The sequence below is a fragment of the Haematobia irritans genome, chromosome 3, assembly GCF_050003625.1.
Source record: "Haematobia irritans isolate KBUSLIRL chromosome 3, ASM5000362v1, whole genome shotgun sequence".
Classification (NCBI taxonomy): Eukaryota; Metazoa; Arthropoda; class Insecta; order Diptera; family Muscidae; genus Haematobia; species Haematobia irritans.
Genome location: NC_134399.1, coordinates 60,732,042 through 60,752,991, shown reverse-complemented (window position 1 = coordinate 60,752,991; position 20,950 = coordinate 60,732,042). Strand labels below are relative to the sequence as shown.

The window sequence follows — 20,950 nt, the reverse complement described above, 5'->3', positions numbered from 1 at the left end:
ACAGCCAACTGTTAGGTTATGGAGTGGTTTCATCATTTCAGGCAACTCGAATGACTATCAATTTGGCTATTGAGAAATAATGGAGCAATATTTTATCAGCAATACATAGTTGAATTATTACTTGCCATTGATTTATTCTATACCATGTTGTGTTCTTCCAATTAATTGATCAAATAAAGTGCTAATTCTATATGCGTTTAGTGAATATACGCCTATCAATGAAATCTCTTTTTCATATTGAAAAATTACTACAATTTTCTGTGCCGCCAGTGTATTTCCCATCCCTGAGTTACACAGCATAATTATTTGTCACCACTCCCTCTCTATCTCTCTCTCTCTCTCTCTCTATCTATGAGTAGCGAGTAAGAGAACGATTGTATGGTGAATAAGGTGAATAGAAAACAAAACAAACCGGCTTTAAATAAACCCATTTGCCAGCGATTTTCGGTATTTATCTTGTGCATCTCATACAGAGTGGAACTCAGAATAAAATCGAAGAAGACCAAGAAATTTTAAAACTTCGAACGTTTGCAGTAAATAATAAAACAAAAGAAATAATAACGCAATCAACTCGGTCATAGACACAACTAACGGATTCGCTTTTGTAAATAAGCTATCTGAAGAAAAAACAATATTACCAACAATAAGTTTCTCTACTACAAACAACAAAGTGCATTTATTTACGAGCATATTTAACCAATAGAAAAAATTTAATTTCTGTGTTAAATTAAGTGCAAGTAGGATACACGCAAATAGAGAATTGATTACAAACAATAAATAAATCAACAAGACCAAGAAAGTAACGTGAATTCATACAAAAACAATTCACCAATCACAAAAAAACAAACGGAACACTTGCCAAAAAACAAATTCCTCTCGGAAAAAAACTAGTGAAAGTTAATACTGTTGGGTTTCTGGCTCAATTATATGTCCACAGTCTAAGTGAAATAATTGTTTGAGTAGTACATTGTGTGCTCGTACAGATATAAAATAAAAAAAAACAATCAAGATTTGAAATTTTTGAAAGCATTCCAAATTGAAATTTTAATAAAGAGGGGGCCTTTATAAAAATAACCACAATCACGGCGCCAATAGCAGCATCAATACCAGAACCCGCTCAAGATATGAATCGATCCAATAGTTTTGTCAATGCCCTGAAATGGTGGCCTTTACAAAACAACCATCAGGTTAATGCAACAAATCAAACAACTGCCTCCCATACAAATGGTGATGGAGGAGGCGGAGGTGGTGGTGTAGGTTTCCGGGTTTTCATGCCTTTTAATAAATCCCAAACTCATGCCACATTTGGTAGTTCAGTGGCAGTGCAAAAGCTACGCGAATCCAAGTGGTTTAAGGCAGATGAACAGCGCATTTTTTGTGCCGTAGTCGAATGCGGCTTCATTGTAGAGCTACGCAGCAGTGCTGCTGTGGCACGTAAGTTAGCAGTCCAGGAACAGCGACGTCAACGTCTGCTGAGTTTAAGCAAAAAAACACCACCACGACAACGGGATAATAGTAATAGCAGCTCAAATGATAGCAGCTGCAGCAGTAATGGTTTCCAACGCATTGAGGACCTCAGCGGTAAATCATGTATGGAACTTGGCAAAAATCAAACCACAAATATGTCCTTGTCATCTGATTATGATGATTATTATGATGAAGATGAGGAAGATTTGGAATTCCAAGATGAAAATGAAACACCAATAGCTACATGGTTCGGCATTGTTTTATGCAAAACCACAAAAGGTAAGTGTTTTGGTAAAGTGGTTTGGATAAAAATTGCACCTAGTCCATATGGTAGGATAAAAATTATTATTTGCTCCAAAAAATAATTTTACACAAACGCTCGATCATATTGGTCAGATGATACGATACAAAGAAAATTTTATTTTCTTTGATTTTCTTCGACCTTTTTATGTTATAATAATAAATTAATGATTTTTCAAAAAGACCTCGAGCTTGAAAAAGCATTAATTTATTATTATAACAAAGAAAATATCCATTATGGTAATTTTACTTTAAGTACATGAAATTTTTCGTTAATCATGAGAAATGCATTACAAAATCTAAATAATGCATTATATTTATGAAATTGTTCATACGTATAATGTTATTCAATTTTATCGAAAAATTAGGTTAATGAAGTCTTCTGCTAGTTTATGTGTCACAAAAGTTTTCCTCAGGGCAAACACCCTTGTAGACAAAGCATAACAAAATTAATGAATTTCTTAATTAAAATTAAGCGAAACAATTTCATTAACCCTTTTTGATATTACGTTATTGTGATGAAATGTCTTTTAAAGCGGAATCTTTTTGTATACTTTCATTGCATAAATTAAAAATGGGAAGAGCGTTTTAATTGTATGAAATGATTCACTATTCAATATGGAATAACGAATAATTTCTTAATATTTTCATTGAACTTTTTTTTATTTTTATAAAGAACATTTTTCATTCATACAATGGAAACATTCATTAATTGCATGAAATATTTCGTTATTTAATAGAAACACGAAAAGTTTCTTTGTTGAGAAAAAATCTTTCTCTAAAATTTCGTCACGAAAAAATTCAAAAACGATGCCTTTTTTATAAGAATGACCACGGATTTTTATTGACATGATAAGTTACAACGTTATTGAAACGATTGAATGCTAAATGGCGTCTACAATCAAAGGAATTAATAGACTGTAATTAAAACATTTCGTCAGCAAATGTAATTGTGGCGAAGAAACAAAAATATACGATGTTGTTTGTTTACATTTCATTTGCAAATAATCATTCTAAAATATTTATAACACAAATAAGTACCTATTTACTAATCAAATTCAAGTGAGTAGCCCACTCGTGACATTGTTTTTTTTTTTTAATACACATGTGTCTTTCTTCTTCACAAGAAAAAAAATGAAAAAAACATTTATGAAATGTTAATTTTTTTTTATTTATTTATAGATGCCAAATAAATTTTGTTGATATCACGAGTGTATATTTCTTCACACCCGTTCAAATTCACAAAGTTTACAAATTTCTTTGTAAATTGTTCAATTTATATCGAAATAGCAATAGATCAAAAATTTAGTTTTCAACCCATCCACTAACTTTTACTCATCTTTATTTATATTTCTGGAAGCCATCGTGGTGTAATACCCACAGAGGATCAGGTTCCAATAAAAGTCTCTCTTCTCAGAATGAATTTCTCATAAATTATTAGAGAATTTTTTCTGTAATATACAGCGAAGATGACACGGAGTGTACCAATTCAAACGACCACATTTCTAAACCCACTGCCCCAACGCAGCTTCCAATATTTTTTCCCGATAATACTTATAATTTGCTTCGACCCTGGCTCAATGAAAACGATTGGAGAGCTGGCATGGACAGTCACATAAAATAACTTCGGGTGCTCGGTCATGGACCCGAATTCTCGTGAGCTCGGTTAAGTAAATACGATGAATACTGGTATTTACGAAATGCTTAAGTGTTAACAACTTCTAGTCAGAGATCATGATTTTCGAAAAGCGCAGCAATTCTTTTGGTCCTTCGAGGCGAACATTGTTTTTGTTTGATATAAGATAGTGTGCTTGTTGAAACTTTTAAGGTTTTGGCATGAGATCGTTTTCTAATATGTGTATGTTGCAACCTTTCACGGCGCATTTGAAAATTGGAAGCCATTGACTGCCACTTCGGTGTGGAATTCGATTTTTTCTAGTTAGAGAACATGATTTTCGAAAAGCGCAGCAATTCTTTTGGTCCTTCGAGGCAAACATTGTTTTTGCTTTGGGTATTTCTTTGCTACCAGAATGATTATAACGATTTAGGGTGCGATACACAAACATTTGTTTCACTTTGAATGGTTTGTTCACTTTGAAGGTTTAGTAACCGATTGTGATTTTCCTGTCAAATACAAAGCAATCGCACTACTACTCTTAAATTCCATCACGAAAACAAATATGTATTTCACTTCTAGTTTAATGGATGAACTTGATGTCAGCTAGCCTATATATACTTCCAAGAAAGTTAGAAATCACTTAAAAGTTTTCTGACTATCCGTATTTTTTAATAAATATTTTTTTTATATTAAATCTCAGGACTAACTAATTGCGTCGCATCCTTAAATACGCCCAAAGAAAAAGTTCTTTCCTCCTGAACGAAATTTTAGACAAACGTAATGTATCTCTGTTTTAAGGTATTTTTACCATAATTTATGACTAAATTTACATTGTATTTAATATGCTTTATTTGATTTTAAAGAAAATAAAACTTTGCTTGTCTAAAATTTCTCTCATCCGAAAAGAAATCCCTTCTTTCCGTGGATCTTCATTACCAAAAAGAGGAATCATTGGCTTAGAGTCAATAAAAAACAACTTAAACGAAAGTCAACATCTTTGAGTGTAACCATTCTTTCATTTGTTATCTACCCCTTTGCACGATTTATTGCTATTATGAACCAACTTTTCTCATTAACTGTATGATATATTTTTAGCAAACATTTCTTTTCTGATTTATTGTTTTTCTTGTTGTTTCAAAAAACATTCCAAAAATAAGAAACGTGCTAAAAATTTCTTTATGATATAGCCACAAATGTCGTTTTGATTTTCTTACCCGCTCGATGAAATCTCTTAATAGTCTCCATGGATTTAGAGGACACACAAATTGACAAAAAAACGGGGCAGCTCTTATAATCTATATATATGCTGGTGGGGGAAGTGATTCGAATCCTCCAAAATATATAAAAAAAATATATAAATTCGCAGCACTGTAAGATCAAGTACATGTATATGCCTACATGTATTCAAACAAAAATACTCATCAAATAGATAATGTGGCGAATGAAAATGTCATAATACGTACATGTGAGACCCTCGACTATAGACAATCAGGCGGTGGCAAAATGATAACAAAGCTCCAACCAACCAACCAAACAAGTTGGACATCTCTTACAAAATTACATGGCATACCAGAAAAGCTTATTATAAAAAAATGTTTCCTCTTCATTATCAATACGAGGTTAGTGGTTTCTTATGGGTCTTCTGCCTCCTACCACAATTGCATTGGCAGAACAAGTGTGAGCTTCAAGAGTTCAATGAAGTCGGTGGGCGATGAATGGGGGCAGCAACCAAAACAGAGGAAATGCAAATTTGCATATTATGGGGGGAATAATGATGGTTGCTTATTTGAGTAGTAATTGTCCATGTCTATAAATAAGAGATGCCATTCGGCATCCAGAATGGGTAATGTGAGTTAAAACATGCAAACAAAAAGTTGACATAAATCTGAAAATTTAGAGTTTTATCTAAAGGTTTATCATATTGAGTTGGAGTTAAATAAGCGTTTATTTCTATAAGCAAATCATCAATGCAGATTTATTTAAACCATAAATATTTGTCTTTAAATTAAAGACACAAAACCTTACCGGATACAAATTGCAATTTGTAACAAAGATACAAATTTTCAAGAGAAGTATGCTAACTTGAATAAAAAAATTAAAAATACAAAGACAAAATTCTAATACGAGTATTAACATGAAAACATAATTATAAAATAAGTTTTTTGTCTCTTCTATACTTGTTTTTTCCTGGTTTAAATAGTCACTTGAAATATTTTATACTCTAAAAAAGTTGGATTTATGTTGATCATTTAAACCATTTTTATGTCCTTATATCCTATACCCAAGAAAAAATCTAAGGCATTTTATATTTCCTAATTATTTGGTTTAAACTGCGAAGAAACCTGGTTTTCAGCTTGAAAACTGAATATAGTACCCACATTTAGCATAACATTCATGGAAGTAGATCTATTTGTTTATGAAAAATGTGTTATGCCGACAGAATTTAAAATTTTCCAAAAACTAAAACAAATTGTCACATTATTAAGGACAAATTTATTTGATATAAAGATGAATTAATTCAAAGGAAGTCCATTATAATGTTTTAATTTTTTTATTGAATATATCCTTAATGAGAAAAAATATTTTTGGTTTTATAAAATTATCTTTAACCTTGAAATAGGGAGCCACCGTGGTGCAATGGTTAGCATGCCCGCCTTGCGTACACAAGGTCGTGCGTTCGATTCCTGCTTCGACCGAACACCAAAAAGTTTTTCAGCGGTGGATTATCCCACCTCAGTAATGCTGGTGACATTTCTGAGGGTTTCAAAGCTTCTCTAAGTGCTTTCACTGCAATGTGGAACGCCATTCGGACTCGGCTATAAAAAGGAGGTACCTTGTCATGTGATAGGAGAGAAGTTCACCAATGTGGTATCACAATGGACTGAATAGTCTAAGTGAGCCTGATACATCGGACTGCCACCTAACCTTGAAAAAAGTGTTATTTAACTCATTAAAAGCAAATAAATAAAAAAAAAAATTGGTTGCCAAAATTTTGCAAAATTGAAAGGGGTGAAATTTACCACCACCACACTCAAAAAAAAGTGAACTCTCTATTTCACTAAAGCCAATTTAACTTTATTTTAGTTCATGGAATTATTATGTTTGGAGAAAGTTTTCTCTACTCTCTCTAATAATTTTTTGCGTGCGTTAGTTAAATTAACTAAAACCGAGGAAAAAATATACACAAATGAAGAATAAAGATTAACTAAATTCGTGTATTCCACAAAATAGTTCAATATTTCTTTAAATTTATAAATTTTACTACAAATGCGTCCATCATGAACTTCGTATGTCACTAAAGACATTCTTGCAATTTTGAACTCCAAATTTTTCCTTATAACTACAAAATTTTCTTTAACAAGTGAAAAAACTTAATTATGTTTAATAAATTTTCTTGAATTTGTCGAAAAATATTTACTTATTTTTATGACATCGGCGTGATGCCAGCGTTTGTTATACTGTTTAGTTAAAATTTTCTAAAAATATTCAAAATTTTCTAAAATTAACCGAAATTTTTCTTCCTGGTGGGTTCACTGTTTTTTCAGTGCACAGTATATGTTTCACTTCAGTAGTTAAAGGTTCAATTGAGATTTTCAAATTAAAAGGAATCTTTCATTCTCCCAATCAGATAACTAAATGATAATCGAATTATATGCCTCTATGTTTGAAGGCATATAAGGAACACTAGACCTTAAAAAAAAAAAAAAAAAAAAAAACTTCAAAGACAAATTCTTCTACACGTAATACTATATTCAGAATGTCTCAATAAACTGAGAGATCTCATATCAGTAAGCTAATACAAATGATTTATATGTCAACACACCTTCATTCCACGGTAGAGGAGTGTAACACAAAAACTATGCAACAACAAAAGAAAAACTGTCTTTGAAGGTCAATTTTCTTTTAAATAACTACAATATCAAAAGACTGTTCAATTCGAGAAACTTCGAATGACATCCCTAATATGAATTAGTTGGTCTCGTTTCTATGCTTTGTAGTGAAACGTGTTTGTTGTTTTTGTTTTACACTCAGTAAAAAAACCGACCACTTCCAGCATTGAGTCAGTCGGTAAAGACGGGCTTAAAATCATATTATTAAATTATTTGAATAGGTCGCACAGTGTGAATAGAGGGGTAGGAAGGTAGTAGAAACACTGACCTGAGAGTGTGACGATTGTGTATATCTGAATTCGTGTTGAAACGTAGAAAATCTGGAAAGTTCTTAATGATTTTTGACACTACGACTTATTCACCATGACGGTCAGTAAGCAGCGGTGGTTAGAGTATTTCGCAGCATAGAAAGTAAATAAATAAACCATATGGCTTCATCGCATGTTATGGGTAGTTGTATTCAATAAAATGACAACAATGGTAATATCCAGCACATATGAAATAAAGAGAAATATCCTATTATCTTTATTACGCTCTCTTTCTGAGTAGTATTCTCTTAGAAACTACAAAAATGAGCTACTAAAACAGTTTTATGAAGAAATCGGTAATTTCGGAATTTGCGGTTTTAAAATTGAAAATAGAAAACTTATATTGTACGTATATTAAAAAATTGGACACTAGGTTAATAGTTGCAGAGAATGGATCTTTATTGCAAAAACATACAAATCTAAGATATTTCTCGGATGTGAAAAGTTTTTAGTATGTTATATCAAAATGTGCAATATTTCTATTGAATACATTTCATATTTAGATGAGATGTCAATCTAACATACTACACCCAGAAAAAAGTGCCTTCGAAACTAAAGGAAAAAATTTTCATCAATATAGTTTATCCATTTTATTTCCATTAAGGTAAATTTTTGTGAAAAATAATAAAATTTACTCGTTTCAGTAAAAACATCCTAAACTGTAAGCAGTTAGGAATAGTTCATTAACTAGAATAAGGCATGGAATTTTACTCATACTATTTTCTTCGCTGGGTATAAGAATTTACTACTGAAAAAGAAAATTTTATTCACCGATAACAAAGCATTCGTAAAAATAAACAAAAACCGAACTAAAACCAAGTTTCCTCAAAATTAGTCAAATTTCTTATAAAATGATAATTGCGACTTCCTTTATAATAGAAAGTTTTTCATACATACGAACAACACTTGGCATAGAAAAATATTTTAGTTCATTCGTACTAAGAAGTATGCAATCCTTTCAAAACTTAAGGAAACACACAGTTAGAATATAGGAAATTTTCCTAAATTTCTATTGTCTACCTGTAATCGATACCTGTCATCGTAATCGATGTGTTTGCGCGTGGGTGTAATCGATATATTTGCGCGTCGGTTGTTTTTTTAGTTGGAATCGCGTTGTTTTGGTATACGGAGAGATTGTTAAAAAATAATATGGTAAAATAATATAATAAATAACAAATAAAATATATAAAATATTTGTTATTTTAAATTAGTTAGAAAAATTTTCGTTTTTTTAAATAAATCTATCAATGTTCGTGATAGTGTATAAAGAAAGAAAACACCAGCAGAATAACAACCCTTTCATTTGTCTTCATTTTGGAATCTTCAATTATCAGGTAATATTCAGTGACGCTAACCTTTTGCAACAAAAATGTTTTATGATTTTTTATATTTGTAGGTATTGAAATTGTAAAAGGAGGACAAAATCGTTAGGCAGCAACTTATTAAAAGTGAAAAGTACAAGAAGAAGAAAAAGTGCGTTTTACAGTTGATAATATCACACGGAAATTGGAAATTGTGGAATAATAAACTAATATTTCAAAGAGATTCGATGCTGTTGATTCTTAATAAATATATTCAATATATTAATAAAACATGTCTTTTATTGAAGATAAAATTGCTTATAGAAATAAATAAAATTGTATTTAAAAACGAAGGTAAGCAGTTCTAATTATGAAGTAAAAGTTTTACCACAAATGTGTAAGATTTGTCGAAATGAATGAAAAAATTTCAATAAAATCATTCCATATATGAATTCAAAGTAGTTAAATTTTTTCATTCTGTAGTATAGTGGTATATAAATATAGGAAAATGTTAACTAATATATGGAATGCATTATTCCTAATTTCTACGAAAATCACATCGTTCAAACAAATAAAAATGTCTTTGGCGCTATACGAAGTTCAACTTTCTTCACAATGAGTTCATTTTAACTTAAAGAAGGGGTCACTTTTTTCTGGGTGTAAGGTGAGAAAAAATTGCTAGTTTGCTACTTTATACAACTACTTTTTGTTTTGAGATAATTAAAATATGCCAAGCGATATGATGTCGTAAATTTAAAGAATTTTCCCTAAATGCCAAATTTCTTACTAGCCCTCCAAATTGTCCCCATATTGGGACTTTTTCGTCCCAATAAATTTTGACATGTTTTATGAAAAAAGTAAAGGAATATCCCCTGTTGTAAAAAATCCGTAATATTTTAAAAATTGAAAAAATTGGCAATTTTTGTTATGCCTGTTTATGAGTTGCAATAAGATGAAGGTTTTAAAACACAAAACAAGGAGGCGGGTGTTGAAAATATCCGATACAAGCTCTCATCAGCTTTATGTTAATTATGGGTATAAAGAGTCATCGAATTTTTATCTTATGGAAATCGTCTTCTAAATGCTCGAGAAATAAAACTAGGAGTTGGGTCAACATGTGTATTTATGAATCAAAATTTTGTTCTAAATAGTCAAGAAATAAAATTGGGTGATCGATATGGCGTTGTTGGACATATATGAACTCTATTCTATATGCATGGGATATAGCAGAGCAGAGTAAATTCTAAATTAGCTCTTGGACACCAAATAAATGCCGTGGTATATAGAGGAGGGGAGTTTTTATTTTTATATTTGAAAGATTCCCTTGACTTCTTTAAGCATGTAGAAGAAAAGAATTTCATATAAAACGTAACTCTAAACCTGGTTTAATGAACTGAATAGACTTCGGAAATTCCCCACCAAATCCCCAAGTCCCCAACCTGATTTAATGAACTGAAATACTTCGCCATATTTCGCCAAATTCCCCATAAATTTCCCCCAATTTCTGGAAATTCCCCACCAAATCCCCAAGTCCCCAACTCACGAAAAAATATCCGAGATTTGGGGAAAACTTCCCAATACTGGCAACACTGATCTATACATTCATTTGTCGGGTGACATATATATAAGCCAGTATGTGTCTTGTTGCGCACTTTAACTTCTTCTTTCCATCACACTTATAAGAATCTCTGTGTTAATAACGAATTTTATATTTTTTCTGTTTCCAAGATGAGAGCCAGGGCACAAATGATCTCTTGTCCGATATAATGGACTCTATACCTTGTGACACCAGCCAGAAGGGCTGTAGTAATAATGAAGGGGCACATCTGTGCCGAATAGGAGCAGAGGATGATGGTGTATATAGATCGTTTATACTGAGTTACGAAAACATTTCATGGGATACTCGTTTTCAGCAAAGCGTCGTTGTAGATAAAAAATTTCTCGTTCCAAAGATATAATTTTTAATATACTATCTATATATTGTTCAGGTTGATGAAGGCAAATTATTATATTAACATTTTTTCGGTAGGTTCGAGTGTAATTCAAAATGGTTTCATAAATTGACGGAATATATTCTGCCCTAATAAATATGACAAACATATATTTCATTTGTAGTTTAGTCGACATAAAATTTTAGGTGGAGAAATGTCATTGTCTCATAATCCTAACAAAACCATTAAAATAGATGCAAAGCCCTTTTTCAGTATATTTACCTATGCTATAATAAATTTATGGGAAAAACACAACATCATATTGTTTATATATGATCATATATAGGTCCAATTCCCGCAAGACATTCTAGTAAAGTCTATGACATGCGTTATTCCAACTTTAAACTAGGTCTTTATAGTTTTTATATTAATTATTTTATCTTATATTGTTTGTAATTTTTCTCCATTTATTAATAATTCTCTAATTAATCTAGCTTTAAGTTTTTTCAAGAATTCTTTTCATTTTTTCTAGGATTTTCAAGGATTTCTTGATTTTTTGATGGTGATTGAAAAGGTACGGCTATCAAATTATGTTTCTCTAACTTCGATTTAGTATATTTCTTAAAGAATATGTAAATATGTTTGGTGTCGTATACGAAGATTCAAGAAATTCAATTTTCAAAGAAAAACTAAAAATTGTAAGCTTTTTAAATTACTTAATTTTCTTATGTAGATATTTAGATTGTTTTTAATTAAAATATTTACAGCCATTTTCATGTAGCTCCGTTGGGATTTAACTGCCAGTTAAAAGAAAGTAAATTGGAGATATTTTCTCTCCGGTTAACATGACTTGAAAAATTTGCAAGCAGTTAAGTTCCTAACTGGCATATGATTATATAGACAGTGTGTTAAAGTAACACTAAGGGAGCTTCATGAAAATTAAGATTAATCGTTTAAATTTTCAATAGGAGTACATATAAAGTATTCATATGGTCGTCTGGAAATAAATTAAGCCTGAGAAAATGTGTTTTTTTTTTTGTAATTGTGTTAAGAAATAATTGGCTTATATTTGCAATAAGTAAAATTTACTTGCGCTGTGAACTATTTCTAACAGGATAAATTTTGATACAAATTTTGTAACGAAGGAATTCAAGTCGTTGAAATCCTAATGTAAATAATGAATTAAATTATTAAATTCAATAAAAAAATATTTAATTAAATTAGAAAAAGCACAAAGTGTGCAGTAAATATTTTTTTGTTTTTTCCGTGATAAAACAGAATCGAAAAAGTTTTTCGTCACATTTTTGAGTAAAGAATATATCTTCGACTTTATTAAAATTGTATTAGAATAATACTTCCTATTAATAATGACAATCCAAAGTACAGTTCATAGGTTTTAGTTTATATTTAGAAGTTCTTCGAAGTCTATATTGAAACTTATGATAGCTAAAAAACAACTTTAATAAATTTATTATTGACCAATCTCAACAGTTTGTCTACTCATTCAATTAATTGAAATTAATTTTAGTTACCATTTTCAGATAAAGCATATACAAATGTCATTTCAAAATTAGTCAAATATTCAGTGTTTTGTTTTGTTGTTGGTAATACAAAAATGTTTTTGTTTTGCTATCAATTCTAGATTATTCTCGAAGCAATAAATTTCACATAGAACAAGTAATTGTTAATCGAATTTAATAATGGCCGATAATATTGACAAAACTTTATTACAGTTGTTTTATAGGGCAAGGGAGTTTTGTCTAACATAAATATTTGGGTCACCTTTGTTTTAAAAATTTCATAGAATAAATAAATAGAAAAAGTCTTAACTGTTTGAGATTATATACAAATATTTTACGTTTTAAATATTTTGCAATTATTAATTTCAAACAACATTATATTTTATATAGTAAATGATTGATGAATTTCTTATTATGAATAGTCACGAGCTAAGTAATGAGTTATCATTACGACGATAAGACCATGCCGCCAATGTGATTAAAAAGTGTCATAAATGTTACTTAGAAACCCAAAAATTGCGAAATTTACTTTATGATAACAGGCATTAAGTGCAGATAAATCAAATACAAGTCAGTCAAGCCTCTTTCAATATTACTAAATATCAGAAATCCATTATATTTTCATGAAATTAATGGCTTTAATTACCACATTTCGTGGTAGTTAAAGCCACAGTTCGATTTTGGTTGAATTTACGCCGTTTTTTCGATAATTTTCTTATTAAAACTTCCCTCGTTTCGATTGGCAAAACATTCGATTTTCATAAGCCTCTATGGACAAGAACAGATGGCAATAACTTTGTACCATGTCAGAACTAAAAGGTGGATGCATAACAATCTCCCATCTAAGCTCTGCGAGCGAATAAACTTCGCTGCCAGTCCCATCCAAATGCACAATAAAAACTTCCTGGCGACGTTGTCATATGTGATCCAATTTTCATCACCAGTCACTACACTAAAAACAAAGCATGCCCGTTTCCAAATATTTTGTCTTTACTTTAAAAATTTTGGTATTGATTCCGAGCCAAAGAAGCGGAGAATACAAGTAAGGATACTTTTAAGACACAATTCTCTTTCAAATTTGGGTTTTGTGTACTTTTCAGCTTTTTTTCTTCATATGCTATCAAAGTCCTTTAAAAACGAGTTAACGACAACTTTATTTTCCAAATTAAGTAAAAAACGTCTTTAAAATAAGTGTTGAAAAACATGTCCCATATTTGAACGATTTTTTGCTTTGTAGTCAAGATGCAAAAAGACAACAAATTTAAAGACAATTTCATTAAATTTAAAGAATTTTTCTGAATTATTAATCAAGTTGACCTTAGTCCAAACATTTTTCCTTTCATATTATGATACCCAATTTTAAGTGAAATCACTTAATTATAAGGACAATACGACTTCATTCAAAAGTTTATCGACTTTTGGACAAGGAAAAAAAGTTTATATTAGAGAAATGCGTCTTCTATGCTAAGCAAAATTTGCATTCATATTTTAAAGACATGAAATCTTTGACCTCACGACAATATTTTTTTCAGTGTAACCGCTTCAGAAATGGTTCATAACACCAGCTTAAAAAATTATTGATAACACCAATAATTGTATCAATGATTCTTCATTGAAGGATTTAGGTATGATTTTTTCTTTAAAATATTAAAATATTAAAAATTGCAAGAATGTCTTTAGTGACATACGAAGTTCATGATGGACGCTTTTGTTATAAAATTTACAAATTTAAAGAAATAATGAACTATTTTGTCAGAAATACGAATTTAGTAAATCTTTATTTAGCATAAAGAAAATTGAACTGAAACATAGTTAAATTGGCTTTAGTGAAATAGAGAGTTCACTTTTTTTGAGTGTAAAAAATAAATTTCAAAAAAAACTCTTAACCTTTTTATGAAGGTATTTTGTGTTCAAACAAAATATTCAAAATCTCAGTTAATTTATAGATCATTTTCTTAAACCTCAAATGTTTTTCTCTACATTTTCTATCTTCAAACACCCCCATGATCCGATATCCGGTATTGCAAGAATTTTTCTTATAACGCAAAAACGAAAATACTATCGGACTTCAATCTACTTTCAAATTGAGCTGGAGAACTATATTGCGAAATTTATATGTTTTAACCCAAGGAAATATCGCCAAACGAAATATATTAACAAAATGATGCATCATTTTCTTGCGGAATAAGTGGAAAAAAAAACAAACTAAATTAAACTGATTTTCAAAATTTAATGCGAATCATTAAACTTCGCAAATCAAGATTTCAATCACAGATTTTTTTCTGATTCAATCGCGAAATTAATTGATTCAATTAATTTTTTAATTGAAACTTCCTCAAGCACGACAATGATAGTAGAATTCACAGAATTAAATACAAATAGAAAATATATTTGACTAAAAAATTAATTGATTTATTCGGCACTTTCAATTAGTTGCTTAATTGGTTAAATTAAAAATTTAATTGATTTTGGTCGAAAAACTTAAACAATTTTTTAATTGATACAATCAATTATTTAGGTGTGTTATTGTTTACTTATTTATAATTATTTTTTCCTTAAGATGAAATAATTTTTTGTAATTTTACTTAGTTTATACTTTCTTATAAATTTTCCAATTATAAATATAGTGGGATTTTTCTTTAGATTTGTGTGGACATTTAATGAAACAGTGAATGGTATATAAACTTATTATGGATTTTTTTATTTAATTTAAATATTAATTGGGATAATATAATATTTTTATTGAAATTTTAAAGTTGATTAAACAGTTAAATGTATCAATTAATTTTTTAATTGATTTAACTTCAACAAATTTTTTAATTGGAAATATTTTTGTGATATTTTTTCTGTGTAACTGTCATTTGCCATATAAAAGGAGATATCACATATCGAAAAGTATGGATTTTAAGTGTAATGACCATTTTCAATTTAAATTTTTTTTTCTGTTATAGTTTTTGGAAATTTTCCTCATCATAAATAAAGTGAATAAACATCCCCAAAAACTGTGTTGATCGCTTTATTGAAACCATATTTGAGGTCTGGCATATACAAAACAAATATTTTTGATTTTTATATTCTTGATATTCTCACGACTTGTTGTTTGCTGTATTAAGAAATACACGCACTGCTTTTATTTCCAGTCTTTTCTATGAGTGAAAATCATTCATTTTTTAAACCTTGTAAAAGCAACGTAATATCCATAGCCCTACAGATACGAAATGTTTATTTAAACAAAAATTTAAAACTAGGGCAAATAGCCTTTAACCTTTTCATAGTAATATCTACAAAGTGATATGATGAACATTTAAGGCCTACCTAAAATGAATAGACTAGAAATTTCCTTTTTTTGTTTATCTTACAAATGAATTATTTAAAATGACACAACAGCCGAACAAGCAAGCAAGTTTTAAATTATATCAGAAATAAGATAATTGCATTCGTGGTGGTTGGAATTCCTAAAGAATTTAGAGTGAATTAAATAAAATTGAGCTGAGATTTGTTTTAAAATCAAACAAAAAATGTGCGAATGTGTGTGGGGGTATACAATGAATGATGACAATAATTTGCAGAACTTGTATTTGCGCTTAAGTAAATTGTTTTTAATATTTTTTAATGGATTACAAAATTGTTCAAAAAATGGAAATTTTTACGAAATTTCCAACTGAATGAGAATTTCAGAACATTTGTGAACATTATACAAATATACAGAATAACAATTTCTAACTACTAATACTAAAAATGTATATTAATAATTTTTTGCTATTTTCTTTATTTACAGACAATAAACCCAAACCCGAGACAATAGAAATATTTTCTGTGAAAATACGTGAAAATGGAACATTCAAAATGTTAAAAATGTCCCTGGAGGATGTTTGGAAAAATGGCTGGGAATTACGTATTAATAATTTCTCCGATAAAGAAAAGCCTCCACACAATGAAAAGGATATAAGAAATCAGGTATGTTTCTACACTCAAAAAAACTAATTTAAGTGCAAACGAAATTGCATTATAGTCAACAAATAAACACTAATATATGAATACCATAGACATAATTGCCTATAGTGGGATTTATTTGGCCTTAAAGAACGAGAGTTTGAAAATATAATTCGAGAAAACGGAAAATCATTTCAACTAGTTTAATGGACAGTGTAATTTTTAAGAGGAAATCCCAAGATTTATTTAACTTAGATAGACAGATCGTTTTATTCTATTGTCCCTTCAGTCCATTCATTAACTAAAATCCTAAGTCACGTTTTGCCGTTGAATTCACCCAAAAACATGTAGACTTGGAAGAAAACTTCATTTTGGTATTGATACCGAGCCAAAGTCACGGGTCTTTAAACTAAAAACATTTAAAAGAATTAATGGATTTGGTCTTTTCGGTCTTTTACCAAAAAATTATAAGTCCGCTATTTGTTGTTAGATTTTGTTAAGGGCTTATTTTCTTTGTAAAAATTTCAGCTATACGCAAAAAACCAAAATTGCTGTTAGCATCGTGTTTTATACTTTATATGAATTTTTATATGGTTTTTTTCTGCCACATTTTTACTAAAAAACGCCGTTTTTTAACTTTTTTAAGCCGCCAACATCCAAACTACTTATCCGATTTGAGAATGAGTTGTAGACGGCTCAATTTTTTAATTTGAGTAGCACTATGATCAAATAGGTCAAAGAAGACGAAAGATATGCTCAAAATTGTAAGTGTACCTCCAAAAATTAAAAAAAAAGTTCAAAAATTTGTATCTCGAAAACCAATCGACAGAAAATTTTTTAAAACTCATTTTCGTGTTTAGTAGGTCAAAATCAATGGGAAAAAGTATGCTAGAAACAAATAACAGAGAAAATTTTGTTATTTGTGACCTAGTGTTATTTATGGCACGAGTGGCACCCGTGGCTAACAGTCGCCTTAGCACATTGCAAAACCAACGGAGTTGCCATAATAACTTCTAACGAATATTTTATTTCATGGCCAAAGAAAAACGAAAGCCGTTCACAAAATCGTGAACACCCGTGGGCGAAACCGTGAACATTCCGTTTTGAATTTTCGTTTCATTTTCTTGCCGCCCGATTTTGGAACGTAATTTTTTCTATTATTGAACTGATATTTTGATAATGCATTTTTAAATAGACTTGATTTTACATTTACAACAAACATTCTTGTATCGAAATGTATTATTTAGAAAATAGCTTATTTAAATATTCACCAAAAACAGGGAGCTAATCACGGCATTCGATATCGAATTCATAATCGTATCGAAAAAATTGTCGATACGATTAAAAGTTTGGATCACGCCATTCGATCGAAATTTGAGCAATTTCTCTAGCATTGCCAACAGCAAAAAACGAAGCAGAACAAAATGAAATGACGAAATTATGTTAGCGGCACAAAATAGAATGTAAATGTAAATTTTATTGCATTATATATTATGGACCCATATCTCTATTTACATTCCTCCGAATTCTTTCCTAATTGGAGGATGAGATGAATATAAAATAATTCGGCGACAGATAAGGAATAAGAGTGCACATTGTTATTGGTGTAAGTACATGGGTTTGAAATGGTGTGCACTGTTAGAAAGTCACCTTTTTGCAGGCTCAATGGACGATTGCGGCTGACGAAGGAGGCATTCAAATGGAAAATAATTTTTGGTGGCATGTCAACGTCAATTCTATCGCTTTACAATTGTCTGCCGTCTTAAAACTTTTTGCCAGTGGAAGCCTTCATCATTCACTATTCTTACAAGGTGATCCAGAAGCATTATGTTGTCACGGAATGGTACCGTAATTGGTTGATCACAATCTCTTGGATATCGATCTAGGATGGGCACTTTATATATGGTTCTTTGCCAAGCGAGGATGCTCGCTCCCGAACTCTACTATGACCAATTTTTGTTTAACTTTTATTGCTGTTTCATTAGTTCTAAATATTCAAAATATGTTCATTATATGTGAATTTACTACAAATTAGCAACAATTCGAACTAAAACTAATATATTTACTACAAATTAGCAACAATTCGAACTAAAACTAATATATTTGCTATTCCTATATGGCGAAAACAAAGTAAAAAACTAGTAAAAAATGTTTTACGATTGCAATTTACCAATCGAAAATATTGTCGATCAAAAAAACTCGATATCGACTCCCGTGATCCGAAAAATTTAGATTTCGATCAAAAATTTCGATATCGAATGCTGTGATTAGCCCCCAGATCCTATAAAGTGGAAGTTTTGCATACCGATTACAAGAAAACATAAAAGATCTAAATTGAAAAAAAAAAAACTTTTTGTTAGGATATCAATTACATATCCATTGTTTGTCAAATGAATAAATAAAAAAATCGTCCAAATTTAATAATAGATAATAATTAATTTACGTTATCCCTCTTATCCGTTCTTTTACAGATATCCTTTGCACGCAAAGCTAAACATAGCTTGTGGAATAATAATCAGCATTTTGTATACTGGTGTCGTTATGGTAGCCGCCAGCAGGATGTTCGGAAACGTCAGGTAAGGTACAAGACAATTAAATTCCATTGGAATTTGTTAAATAAACGTTGAAGACAATTACCACGGAAATATCTAACCATGGAATTTCTCTTTACAGATGTCTGAATGTGTCAAATGGGGTAGTGTGGGTATGAATGCTGGCATGTTGTTACTGATGAACAAGAAATCCTATTCCGCTTCAAAGTAAATGCAACAACAAAAGTAAACAAAAAATATTGAAAAAAAAGAAAACACTATAAAGCTAATCTTTCTACTTTTTGTTTCAAAAAAGACTACCAAAGAATGGCTTAATTATTTTATAAATGATCAATCAAATTTAAATAATGAGGGTTAGAACATTTGTTAATTTTTTCAATGATAAAAAGAGAACTAAATTAAAAATATCGTTACCCAACAAAAAAGTCCCGCTATAAATAAATGAATTGCATTTCAAGAAAATAAAAACAACGATAAGATAAACGTTAAGCTAAATCTTATTATAGAACACAACTTAATGTTTTGTCGAATCATATACATATATTTTATAAAAGAAAAATTCTTTAAAAGAATATATAAGGAAATACATGTTCTAGTCCTCGACGGAAACGAAGCACAGTCCACACTAGCCAAACCTTATAGAAACTAAAGGATGAACTATTTGATATCTCTTAACGGAAACCTCTAAGTACCAATTTATAAATGGAAAGATGTATTTACAACCCTACCATCTACCAATCACAAAACCTGTTTAGCGATAATTTGTTCTAATATAAACTGTGAATTTTATTATAGTTATTATTTTATCTTTTTTATGAAAAAAGGAATGAATGAAGAAAAGACTTATTTATTATTATTATTATTATTTTATATACATTGAACTTAGTTTTTATAAGAACAAAAAATATATGAATTAGTTTATAAGTGCTTGTTGCTATTGTTATATCCCCTCCAACATTATCTATTAGCTTTTAATTGTATTGCAGCAAATCAAATAAAAATAAAATCTATATAAAGCGTTCATGTTACGTTGTAGAACGAAATCTAAAAATTGTTTTTAATGTGAGATATCTCTGTTAGTTGCTATAAACATGAAAATTGATTTTGATTTATATTCTTAGCGCCGTTATTATCGCAAATAAACTGTTTAGATTTCTAAACACGCTTATGACCGCTTCCACATTCTCCTATTAGTACGTAACCGGAGTATAAACCACCGGTTAGTGTAACATTTGTATGCCATCAGATGTTTTATCAAACCGATAAATAATAACAAGACATTGAGAATCGACCCTTAGAGAAGTTTTCATGCCCAATTCCTGTAAACTGTACAAAAATCCATTCGAACGAAAGGCAGTCATGCAAATTTGAAAGAATTTGGGGTATTCTTTTTTTGAATGTTTGTTTCGTTCGTATGAGAGATTCGGTCCGGCCGAATCTTAAATATCCACCACTACATATTTTAACCTACATTATTCCAATGACCACGAGAAGCAAAATCTGAGAATTTTACTTCTAGTTTCGAGCAATTTGGATGACCTGTGCGCCTTCTATTCCCTCAAGAAGTTGAATGGGGAGACCGGTGTGTATTAGAATTATAATGATGCCATACTCATATAAAACCAATTTGACGCATCTCTTAATGCTTTAGATTTACAACATCAGGTAAATCGAATACAAATTGTGGTGTCTAGATGCTCAAGATTTCAAAACGTGAGCCCTACCAAAATATAGACCGCTGTAAACCAAATCCGTCAGATGTTTTTGTTGACCTAAAATACAACTAGATTTAGAATTTCAGGCAAATTGAGGAAAACTTGTGGCGTCTAGAAGTCAAATCAAGATATCAGGCAATATGAGGGTTTTACCAAAACATGGATAGATAAAAAAAAAAACAAATTCAACACATATATTTGTGGACCCAAATTACCTCAAGATTTGCAATTAAGGCAATTCAGATAAAAATTGTGTTATCTAGACACGAAAGAAGTCAAATCGGGAGATCGGGGAACCATACCAAAGCATGGACAGGTATACATCATACTCGGCACACCTCTTTGTGTACCTGAAGTACCTTCGTATTTGCGATTTGAAATCAAATCGTATAAAAATTGCGGTGTATAGAAGCCC

The 20,950-nt window shown here is 30.3% G+C and overlaps 2 protein-coding genes and 1 long non-coding RNA gene across 3 annotated transcripts in view; 2 read left to right on the top strand and 1 right to left on the bottom strand.

Annotated features, from left to right (window-relative positions):
• The window catches only part of Prp16 (ATP-dependent RNA helicase l(1)G0007), a 110,827-nt gene that overhangs the window by 75,901 nt on the left and 13,976 nt on the right, over window positions 1-20,950 (bottom strand). The window lies entirely within an intron of this gene.
• Window positions 445-19,871, top strand: l(1)G0469 (lethal (1) G0469 NlpC/P60 domain-containing protein). The gene is made up of 4 exons (XM_075299273.1): window positions 445-1,746; window positions 16,114-16,292; window positions 18,740-18,844; window positions 18,942-19,871. Exons 1-4 carry the CDS (start codon window positions 1,125-1,127, stop codon window positions 19,029-19,031), a joined length of 996 nt encoding a protein of 331 aa, XP_075155388.1. The 5' UTR covers window positions 445-1,124; the 3' UTR covers window positions 19,032-19,871.
• Window positions 16,299-18,362, top strand: LOC142228764 (uncharacterized). Its single transcript, XR_012720264.1, has 2 exons — window positions 16,299-17,874; window positions 17,929-18,362. It is a non-coding gene; the product is annotated as an uncharacterized LOC142228764 (long non-coding RNA).